Raw genomic sequence first — 12,134 nt, 5'->3', positions numbered from 1 at the left:
AAGTTGAGGATGTTGTCACGTCGATATTTAGAAGAGATGGGCCATACATCGCACAGCTCTTGGAAGGGAATTATTTCACCAATGCTGCAAGAAGCAGAATCACCACCAACCTTGAGCGGGAAGTCAGAGATTATGTTTACACCTTCATGTACCCTGAAGAGTACACTCTGACGGAAAGCAGTGCTGCTTCTTGCAGCATTGGTGAAAGAGACTCCCATAGCAGCACAAGCGGCGACGAAGAACTCGACGACAGCGGAGATGAAGATGAGTGCCAGTGAAAGTTGCATTCGAAAATAACAGTGTTAAATACTTCTTTTCAGTAGCTACAAATGCTTTTTGTCGCTAAACGTTTTTTTAAAGCAGAAGGAAAGTTTGTAATAAATTTGTATCCTGCCTTCTATGTTTATTCTATAGCAATTTTTTTGATATTCAAACATTATGCCATTTTAAAGTTTTACTAAAATATTTCACGTGACCTCCCTTTTTCCCTTATTTTTTTGGGATGGCCCCCCCCCTCGAAAGCCATTTTTTTTCGCATGGCCCCCCCCCAAATCCCACCAGCCCCCCCTTCCTTATAAAAAATGAACGGTCCCTAAGGCTTCTAATGCAAGATGTAGTTTGATCCCATATCAAATAATTTAGCTTACAGTTTCAAATATGTAAAGGCTGTTTTTGAAGCTTGCTAATTAGCGGCTCCAAATAAAGATTAATTTGTTCAGTTCGAACAATACCCTCTTGTACTAAACATTTACTCACAAAAGTTTATCAATCGGGTCATTTATTCAGTCCAACAATTATTCCGTCTAATTCCTGTCACGCTCGGTGTAGTGACAGTGACAGCGGTTGCCTTCATCGATTCCATACAATTTTGTCAAGGAAAATAGTTTTGTTTGTATTTTGTATTTGTTTGTATTTGGTTAAAATCAGAGTTACAGAATACTTAAGACAAGTTGTACCGATTATACTTCAAGCTTGCGGGGCGCGCGAGGATACCTCGCAAGTCTCCTCGCGTCGCGTGGCAATAAACTGTTTAGCTGATTGGTAATTGAAACTAACATCCACGTGGTTATTTATCTTGGCACAGGTCTTGGGACAGGCATACGTTTCTAGACTTTGTCAACTGGGATCCATTTGATGATGACCTGTTTGAAATGGACTTTTTCCACAACCATAACCTGTTCTTCCCCAGAATCCACAGAGCGCTTAGTGTTCGTCACGTGACAGCTGCGCACCCCTTGGTGAAAAGAAATGACCACGAAATTTTCCGGCTGTCTATGGACGTCAAAGGATTTGATCCAAATGAGCTTGCCTTGAAATTAGAAGGACGAGAACTGCTCATCAATGGCTTTCACTCGTGCGAGGGAAACCAAGACAAACCCTGCTTCCAAAGAGGGTTTTGTTGGCGTCGAAAATTGCCCGCAGATGTGGATTTGAGCTCTTTGAAAGCCACTTTAACCAAGCCAAACACCTTAGAAATCGAGGCCACAAAGATCAGACATTACAAAGGTCAGAACATACAGATTGATGTGCGTGAGAAGTCCATTGATCGATCACTACCAGCCGAAGACAATCGCGAGGAAGAAAATCAAAATACTGATTACATGCGTGAACACAATGTTAACCAGGAGAGTAGTGAAGGAGACGAGGAGGCAACAGTGGAAATAGTTCCTGATGAGAATTTGAATCCTGATTACAGTGACTGAGAAGCACGTACATTTACCTTAGACTGTTAAGCATAAGCATGGCCTGTAACAGTTTGAGCTGCTTGGCTGATGGCTCAAACGAACCTTTTTTGCTTGATTGTTATTGCACACGGTATAATCATGAGTTTCACAGTGCAAGTAATCACTTTCTGTCATCATTGTGTACCATATACACTTTCTTAAAACAAAATTTAAAACAGGTTTTTAATACTGTACCTCAATTGACAAGTCTCTTTTCTAATGTCAAGATGCTCCTCTTCGCGCATGGAAGAGCTCCTTGTGCGTATGCTTTTCTTTTGATTTGTTTTGTTTGTTTTCTATTTGTCTGTTCGATCATTCGGTTCATGGTGCATCAGATCTACAGGAACCGAAAACTCGACTGCAAGGATTCTTTGATTCCTTTGATTGACCATGATCCGAGGGATCTTGGATTAATCTGTTTAGGGAAGAAACATAAAATCCGTTTTTCGATTTAAGGACGTTCGCGCCAATTGTTTCTGCGCATCCTTACTGCGCACGCAAATTCACATGCCACGTCATGCATCGAGAGCGCGCTTTAGGGCAGATGGCCATTACTATAGTTTTACCTGGATTTAACGATCTTGAACGTTCGGTGACCCCTAACTTTCTTTCCAGAAAAAGGTTTTATTTACCGTTATCTCCACATTGTCCAAAAATGTACAAAAAATCAATGTGGGAAGTTAAAAAAAAAATTCATGATTACTGTCCACGAGAAATCGAATCCTGCCATCTTGCGGCCGCAAGGCGCGTGAAACTATGGTTGCTAAATGCGAACTTGTTCTTTAAGGAACCTCACCAGTAGACTAAATTCACTTGATAGGCCCACTTAAACAGTATTTGGCTGAGAACATTTCACTTCAAAGATCTAATTGCAATATTTTGGGGCTTACAGACACTGTTGCCTTACTCGCTAACGAAGCCCGATTTTTTCAGATTAAGGGTGTTCTTCCGGGCATGTTCTCTCCAAAACGAAGTCGGTGATCCCCCATTTTTTTTTTTTTTTTTTTTTTACATTTCTGACATAACTAACTTATCATCTTACAGTGGTGAAAATCTCAGATAAAAATCAATGTTGGAAAATTTTCGCGCGAACGTCCGATCTTGGATTCTTTCAAAGAAACACAACCTTAACGTTTCACTTTGCTCTTCTCGTGCTTTCGGCGCTCAATATCGGCTGAAAAATACACGACAGTTAAAATGATTGCTTAATTTAGATTTATTGGCCTGCTTTATTATTATTATTATTATTATTATTATCATTATTATTATTATTTTATTACTATTTTTTTTTTCTTAGTGGAGTTAACGAGAAGTGAATCACCATTTTCATACGTCCATAAAGTTTTCCTCCTATATGTATATATTGATTTTGATAACATCGTAATCAGATTATTGAATTGGTAATCATAAAGAGTTTTTCACGGCTTGACTAATGAAGGCTTGTCACTTCATGATTGGTTAGTGTTACTTTGCCAGAAAAATATCACATCAGCCCCTATCAGCAACAGGCAAAGGGAATATCATGCAATACGTATTTTTATTAACCTTAAAATCGTACATGATGGATGTAGGGCTAAATGTCAATTGCCGGATTACCATCGTTCTTTACTGAGGAAACTTTAAAAAAATCCTCCGTAGAGTTTCCTATCTGTACGTGAAGGGACAAAATTATAAATAAAATTCTAAGTAAATAGCGCCGGTTTCCCAGACGTGGTTGACTGTTTGTAAAGTATAATTGCAGACTTTCAGGCTTTTCCTACCGCGGAATAAATTAGTCTTTTTAACGATAGAAGTTCATCTCAGTGACATTTGCACCCGGCTCTTTTAACAATTCGGTTGGCACTCTTGAGAATGAACCAGATGATAAGCTCAAGTCATAAAATGTAAACAGGCGGCAACAAAGTCTGTATTTGAATTGGCAGCAGGGTGAGACAATGACTCATTAGGCTAATTAGGCTCATTTATCGGCCTCTCCTTCTGAAGGTGCTAATTGAGATAGGAAGAGATCACTGCACTCCAAGTTGCATTGCAATCAACTTTATATCAACAGCTATACTGAGGTTGGGAAGCTATTTCGAAAGAAGGTAAAAGTTTATTTTGTTCTAGTTTATTCTAGGTTTCAATTATTACGTTCCTAAACGTTTGAAGTTGTCCTTCAGTAGCATTTCGGAATGGATATATTGATTCAATAATTGAGGCCTTGAGCTACTGTATTTTTATTCCAAGCTTTCGTCGTTATACTTAAAAAATTTCATTCATCTCAGATCGACTCGATATCAAAATCACCAGAATCTTCCGTAAAGAAGGCCTCCTAGTACGCGTCGCTCAAAAATCCTACACGCTAAGGCAAGCCCTCTCTCGCCACACCCAAAACACATGCACAAGAACAAACTGCCTATCGCAAACACGAAGAAAAAACCGTGTACCACGTCACCTGCAGGAGCTGGAACAAATTCTACATTCGAAGGACCACACGATTTGTACATGATGATCGCGTTAATCGACATTAAAGAACACCTGAACAACAACAACAACCACAACAGCCAAAACATTGATGTCAAAATAATCCTGTCAACTTGCGATTATTCGAGGCGTTCTACATTCGAAAGTGAAGAATGCATCGAACTCAGAGACCTTCTATTTTGAACTGCTTTATTTTGAACCGCTGTATCACTTGTACTCATTAACGATTGTCCATGCTGTTGTATATGTCCGAAATTTATTCCCGTGAAGAATGTATTGAACTCATGCAGAGAACTTTTATTTTATCTTGAACTGCTTTATTACTTATACTCATTAGCAATTGTCCATATTAGGTTCTGTCCTCGTGTACCGGTTCACAAGAACCGATAGAAAAGACCCAACAATGTTCAACAGCTAAACAAAGATTCGTAAAGAAAGGAGTACAATGTGTACCTGTACACCGGGACACAACCCCATATTATCGTATATTTCCATCACCATATTTACACTCACTGTCCTTATTACATATTTTAATCATTCGCGTCACCTACACCACTTTTGTATCACGCACTATTGAATACTTTCTTTCATTCTCTGATGATGCCGTAGAACGGCGAAAATTTGGAAAAAAGATACAGTAGCGCAAGGCCTCAACTGAATCAACATATCTATTACATTCCTGTTTAGTTCACGACCAAAGGAAAATAAATGGTTTTAGGTTAAATCTCAAGTTGTAACATTGAAGCAGTGAAACCGTCAGTTTTCGATGCCCTCCGGTCTCTTTAATAAACCTCTGCTAAGACTTTATGCATCGGCCGTTGGCAGAAGTCAAACACGAGCTAAAGAGCAGCCGTTAATAACAATATCTAACAAGAATGCGTCACAAGATTGAGACATTTTTGCCATCATTTTAATGTAATTATTTTTTCCTTGTATTTAATTTTTCAGATGATCCCTTTTAACAAACGTTGGATCATTTTGTTTATTGCTTTTGGTAAGTTTATCCTTCTTCTTTTAAATGTTTAAACATTGTCTTTCGTAACTATGATTTGAGTCGGCGAACGTTGTGATTCCTTAAAAAAAGACAAAGTAATGATGTCAGTAATGGCAACCAATCTTCCTCTGCTGGGAATGAACTATGAAAAGATTACCTTTATTGGTAAATCTCAGCCATAAGAAAACTCTCGCACCCAACAGTCTTAAAGCTTTCCATCCAAAGAGCATTCTTAGAGCAAAATCAATTGAAATAAGAGCATCACGGCGCGGTGATTAATACATCGAAGGTTTAACTTATTCGTTCTATCATAAGATTGAATGAAAGTTCAATAAAACATCACCTCAATCTTTAAAGAGTTAAAAATCTTAAGAAAGCAGAAGAATTCCTTTACCCTAGCTGTCACATCTCGTTAAATAACGCTGGAATCTGATTTTAATTGTAGGCACAAACACGATATTATGTCTTCACGTAAAGGTAAGGTTAATATTTATTCCAGAATAAAACTAACTCCACGATGTTGAAATCATATAGTAGAGGGATTGCTTAACGTACTGACAAGTCATACTTTAATGTGTACTTTTAGTCTCTTAATTACCACATGACAGAGACAGAAATCCAGAAGTATTTTGGTGTCCAGACATCTGCAGATGGTAAGGGCTACAGTGCATTATCTACCCAGTACTGGACAATGAATAGTTTTTCTAATTTATTCTCAGCATTCTGTTCTGTCAGCATCCAGCATTATCCTCTGTTTTTACGAAGTAGCATTTATGATTTCCTTCCCGCTTTTTATCTCTTTAGTTCCGGATTACGAGGTAACAGAGCCTTATCAGTCAAACGAGGATGGCGAGTTCGTGTCCCACACGCTCCACGAGCTGCATACGCGCGACGTGCATAGCAACGGGGTGTGGTACATCAAGATGGACGCTTTTGGAAACAAGCTGCATCTCAAACTAAGACGAAATACTCAATTAGTTAAACCGGGCCTTGTACTTGAAACAAGGCACAGAAACGGTGATGTCACAAAGACGCCTGTCAAACCAGATCCATACTGGCTTGGTGAAGAGGCTTCGGATCCAGGCTCTACAGTCGCTTTGAGCTTTGATAATGGAATGGTGAGTGTTTTAACTTGTTCTTGAACGAACATCTCAAATAAACAAGAAATCGGTTTTAAATATACATCCCAGTGGCTCAAATTGATGTCAACAGAAAGAAAACAGTGATTCAGTTAGTAGCCACACTAGTTACAGTTAAGTTACCACAAAAATGATATTTTGCAGACTGGTATGATAAGGCTGTCACGAGACACCTTATTTATTCAACCAATCCCGGATCACCTAGCAAAACACGTGATTACGGGAAATGGAGCTAAGCTACACCTCGTCCACAGGAAATCTACAGACGTGAATGACTGTCAATCTAAAACAGGTTTAGCAAGTTTTTATCATAGGGCTAGACAGTGTTGTTTTGGTGAAGGCCAATTAGTTACAATTTACTCAACCACGCCCACCCCGGCTTTTTCTTTTGTTTGTAGACAGTTTGTTTTCTTTCTTTTATCCTTTTGCGTTTTCATTTTTTCGTTTATACACAGCGTATAAACGGGCGATGGAAAATTGTGAGGGAAACCTATCAACATGATGAAGTGCAACAATCCTGTATCCCCAGAAGGATGTGGGGATAACGTAGTCCTAAATTTTCAGGGGCAATATACCCCTTGCTTGGAAATGTTGCGACGAAGAATTGCCTCTAATTTCTAGAATTAGAAATCAGCTGCCCTACCTCTTGGCCCCACCTTGGTATTTTCAGTCCTGCTGTATACTTAAGTGCTAAAAAAAAAAAAAAAAAAAGTTAAGAATAATTTCAGCAGTTACTTGTTTCAGTCTATCATTTACAAGCAGTATGTAAGTATACAGTTGTATGCAAGTTTATTTCTATCGGTCACGTGATTTTCCAGATGTAGCGTCGAGCTATGACTCTGCAGTCAAACAAGATGAAATAAGCGGTAAAGCTTCTCCACAGAAGTACTTACAAGTGGCGCTTTTGGCGGATGAAAGCGTCGTGGCAAAGCATGGAAACCAAACTACAAACTTTCTACTGGTTTTAGCAAACATAGTAAGTGGCTGGAAGTTTGGAATAAACACAGTTTTGTATCTTTTTTTTGTTACTTATTATATCGCCTTTGACAGATACACGTGAGCCCTTAAGTATCTTCTTTTCGGTCAGCAAATACTATGCAGCAGTTCAGTCTCAAAACAAGCGTACTGGCTGAGCACTCATTCCAAAACTCTTTAAGATGGCTCATAACAAATTCCAGCATTTTTCAGCCCTTCTTCTTTTATGGATCAATGCTACCTCTCGTTTGTACTTGATGATACAGTAATGGTATCAAACAATTTTTTGAAAATTTAAGGTGGCTCTGAACACATGTTCTTACATAATGTTTTCTTCAAACATTGCGAATAATTCGCCAAACTTGGCCAACATGCTGATTACAACTCGTTTGTATGTTGTACGCCTTTAAAACTAAAATTAAGGGTGTTTTCATTCGCTTATGCCGTTGCTAGGTTAACAAAATGATCGTAACGTCTTCACCAGTAATTGACCATTTGTTTGATGACATAACTGTGCTGTCAACTGAAGAACTGTGGTAGTATCTCTACTTAGGTAGAGGTAATGAAACATGCTGGAAACAGTTGTGAGTCACTACATATTTTTTCCGATTTTCTTGCAGGTTGCAGGCATATTCCGTGATAATTCTATTGGAAAGATAAAAGTGAATTATGTCGTTAGCCGACTTATAATCATCACCAACAAAGAGGTATCTTTGCCCTAAACTGATCAAAATGCTTCCTATGTCCTTTCAGTTTGAACTTCTGACTTCTTAATAATGTTAAAAACATCATTGCGCGCAAAAAGCTAACCTGTCAGAAGCTAAACGAAGACCAGTCTTACCTCGGCTTATGCATCTTACCTCGCCTTATATTAGAACCAGTTACGTAATTTTGGTACTGACTTCTGATTGGTCCACTGCCTCATTTGTCCAGATGTTATGCTGTTCAATTGTTTTTCACATGCGTTCTGTTTTATGTTTTTTCATGTTGTTACGACATGTTGTAGTAAAGTAAGATTTGAAACGTGCCATTTTTCGACGAGCAGTACGACACCTTAATTTAGCTAGCCAGTTTTGTGCCATAATTCCAACTTCACTTTCGTTTTTTTTTAGCTCAAAGTGGCCGTTAGTTCTTCCAGTAAGGTTAAGCTGGACAAGTTACGTCACTGCACCGACGTACACAAGCCTAAAGATAAGAACGATACAAACTACTTTGATGTGACTTCGCTTATTCAGATGTACGTCAACGGACATCGTTTCACCTCCTGAAATCGACTTTATATTCTTTGTTTTATTCTTTTACAAGTAGAAGACGAAAAAGTAAAATTTCAAAACTCTACAGTTCCTCATGCTAATCAAGGTTATTCCTCAAGTTTAGACAAAAGAAATAATTCAATGATGTTCGTATTCAGCTAAATTGTAGTCTAGATCGAGAAGGTATGTCAAACAGTGTATCAAAAACTTCCAAAACACCTCGAGTCTCGTCAAAAACACGCCGCTGTAACTGGTGTTCAAAACCGTGGTGAAATACCATCCCTCTTAGGTTAACCTTTTTTATGTATGCGTGGCCAGCTGCGATAGCTGGGTGTATGATCTATCATGGAGCCTTAACTCTGTTAGTGATTTTAATACTCTTGCTTGTAAAGGCTTTAAAACAAATATTTATTTTTCTTTTTTGTTTACTTCTTCTTTATGCAGAGGCCCTAGTGGAGGTAAATGCTGTTTGTTTGGGGAAAGAGTAACTACTGTTCTGTTTTGCATTGTTATTGATTATCCTTTTATAAACGTTCCAAAATTTGTAAACTATGCTTAATTTCATCAAATTTTAGAGATGTTACGTTACTTTGTCTGTCCTTTCGTAATAGTCTCATTTTGCAGCTGATTCTGACTGGAAAAGACCGTTTTAAGGTTTACTGGTAACGTGCAAAAACTGAAAGGGCAATTAATTTTATCAATTAAATACCGACAACATAGGGAGCCCATAGTCAAGCAGCGTGTCTGTTTGTATGTTCGAAATATAAAGAAATGTATAGGAATATCAAAGAGTCTTAATATCGTAAACTGATATCGAGTTATGTCCATGTTAAAGCTCAAAATAAACTTAAAACTACCTCAGTTGTTGTGTATTGTCGTTTCTGCGGCTCAAAATGGCGAATTTGAGCGATTTGGTGGGTTTTGCGTTGACTGTTACTACACTCCTTCTTATAACGTATAGTAACAGTCGACGCAAAACCCACTAAATCGCTCAAATTCGCCATTTTGAGCCGCAGAAACGACAATACACAACAACTGAGGTAGATTTAAGTTTATTTTGAGCTTTAACATAGACATTACTAGCCTGCGAACAGGCTCCCGGTGAGCCCGAACAAAGCGAGGGAGCCTCTAGACATTCTATTGATGCCGCCGTTCTATGATACCAGCTCCTGGTATCATGATATGATTGGTTAAATCGCTGATTGTTGACGTCTTTGAGATGAATATTTGACAGATCTTTGTAAAATTATACGACTCCAACGGTTTGTTACAATAGTGCATTTGCCGTTCCCTTTCAAGTTTCGGTCTCTCGACCTCTCGTTATTTCACAAGTGATTCTGAAGGGTACTTTATGCTCTGTTACGAGGAGGAATTTTAAGTAGAAGCTAGTGGAGTGGAGCCGTTTGGCTGTGCTATAGCAATTGTTTTAGAGGTCAAAGGCGTGGTTTCCGGACTTTCCGTTGTTTATCTGCTTGTCGCTTCGCAGAGTTTGACACCTCTATCATGCGCTTATAATTTCATTACGCTCATTTCAGTATTGCAAAATACGTTCAGTTTAAGCTCTCTAAGTATTGGCTCTGGAGGGACAAAGTTAAGTTTGAAATGTAACCGTGAACATGTTGCTTACTTGCACTCTATGTTGTGACGCCCGGCCCGGCTATTTGATTAGCTCGATTAGAACTGTTTGCAAGTACCGAAAATGTAGCTTCTTGACAGGTCTAATTACCTCATTGAGTGGTTTGTTACAGGCTTATCACCAAGGGCGGATAGGCACATCAAAAACAAAGTCTACAGGCTCCCCTGTCCCCGCCCCGATCGCTTTGCTTCCCGAATTCTTCCGTTTCGCGCTCGCCGAAACTTTTTTCCGTCCTCGCCGGAGCCTGTTCGCAGGCTAAGACATTACTCGATATTAGTTCACGATATCAAGACTCTTTAGTATTTCCATACATTTCTTTATATTTCGAACATACAAACAGACACGCCGCTTGTATAGGTGCCCTATGATCATAACCGTCTGCATTGGATTTGTGTAACAGTTGTGCGGTAATTTAAATATGAAACAAAACTTAACGTCACCGATGCAATTTATATAGCTAGTATAGTTATGATGTTATGTGAAGGACGTAGCTACAATGTTTAATGGCACGTAATGAAACCGTGCAACATCAATTTCGTGACAATGCCTTTTGCTTTCCTCCAAGGTTTAGCTGTGTTGGGAGGAATGTGTTTATACAGGACTGTTGCTAACGTCAATAGATACCAAGGACTTCAGACCGCTAAGACTCTTGCACATGAAACTGGACACAAGTAAATTTATAACAAAAATTAATGTTCAGTCACGTATTTCATTACGCTAGATAAACTTGTACATCCAAAAGAGTAATGGTTTCCTCTGGCAGCGTTTCAGCTAAGTCAGTTAACATTCATTAACGGCTGATGAAACAAGTATGACCCTTTCTTACCACCCCTTCTGACCACCTCGAAACTATATATGACTGTTCTTATGATTCGGGCCCAAAAAAACCTCAATCAGTCATTTTCTTTCCTTCACCCTTAATATGACAAGGGTTTAGTGGTCAGATGGTTGTCGGATTGGGGTTAATAGTTTCATTGAACCGATTTTGATCTCGAGGGTTTCAACTGAAAGTATTCAACTTACCTGTGTGTCATCTAGTTAACGTTTGAAAAAATAAATAATAAATAATAATAAAGACAAAATAAAAAAAAGACAAAACAGAAAATATTAATAACACAAAAAAACGCTTTTTGCTCTTTGTTACGGCAGGTTTCATTGTTGCACTTTTTATTTTTCTGCAGCTTTGGTTTAAATCATGACGGTGACAACGGTTGCCGAGGTGGAATCAACATCATGGCCAGTGTTTTGATTGGAGGAGAAGGAGCCTTGAAATGGTCCTCATGCAGCCGAGATGCACTTCAAAAGTTTCTCAGGTTTATAGTGATTGCCAAGACGTTAAACTAACACCGCCAAACGTGCGGAGGAGGAGTGAAGTACAGAGAGAGGACATGCACTAACCCACTGTAAACATTTGCATTACTGTGTTGTTGTTGCTGTTATAATGGATCTTTAAGAGTTTCGTTGCCTGTCCAATTAGTTGCACTCTAGTTTATCCCAAATGCGCTCATGGCGTCACCGCCAGTTTACAAAACTCTGAAAAACGTTTTAAGTACTGGCATTAAAACTATGTTTGAAAAATAAACATTTCAAATAACAGATCATAGTTGAGCGTGAGTCTTGTATAATAATATTTTACTATGAAAGAAGCAGTTGTTCATGCATAAGGTTATATTTACATTTAATTGTGAAATACTTTATAAAGAATGATGACAAAGTCACACGACAGCGTTACATTTCTGTAGGCCCCAAAATGGAGGAGAAAAATGTGCCGGCTCAATGAAGGGGAAATGGAAAATATGCAAGTCAGAGGTTAGTATCTAACCTACATATCACTCATATCATCTGCTGCCAAAGCCTTATTTGATATATAACAACGATCTAACCTCCAGACATTATACAAGTCTGATTTACGCCAACACGGTTTCAAATGTTAAACTAAATCACTCCTAA

The 12,134-nt window shown here is 38.6% G+C and overlaps 1 protein-coding gene and 1 pseudogene across 1 annotated transcript in view; both read left to right on the top strand.

Moving 5' to 3' along the window:
* The window catches only part of LOC110062291 (uncharacterized), a 3,685-nt gene extending 1,790 nt beyond the window's left edge, over positions 1 to 1,895 (top strand). Inside the window, exon 2 of the mRNA XM_089295646.1 lies at positions 1,085 to 1,895. Coding sequence (XP_089151772.1) covers positions 1,085 to 1,703 — 619 coding nt within the window. The 3' untranslated portion in view covers positions 1,704 to 1,895. The remainder of the gene's footprint in view (positions 1 to 1,084) is intronic.
* A 3,881-nt stretch (positions 1,896 to 5,776) lies between these two features.
* The window catches only part of LOC110062290 (A disintegrin and metalloproteinase with thrombospondin motifs 3-like), a 72,092-nt pseudogene continuing 65,734 nt past the window's right edge, over positions 5,777 to 12,134 (top strand).

Source organism: Orbicella faveolata, unplaced genomic scaffold (assembly GCF_042242905.1).
Source record: "Orbicella faveolata isolate gen_17 unplaced genomic scaffold, um_ofav_v1 contig_26, whole genome shotgun sequence".
Lineage (NCBI taxonomy): Eukaryota > Metazoa > Cnidaria > Anthozoa > Scleractinia > Merulinidae > Orbicella > Orbicella faveolata.
Note: the sequence above shows the minus strand (reverse complement) of the source record. Positions and strands in the feature narration are given on the sequence as shown.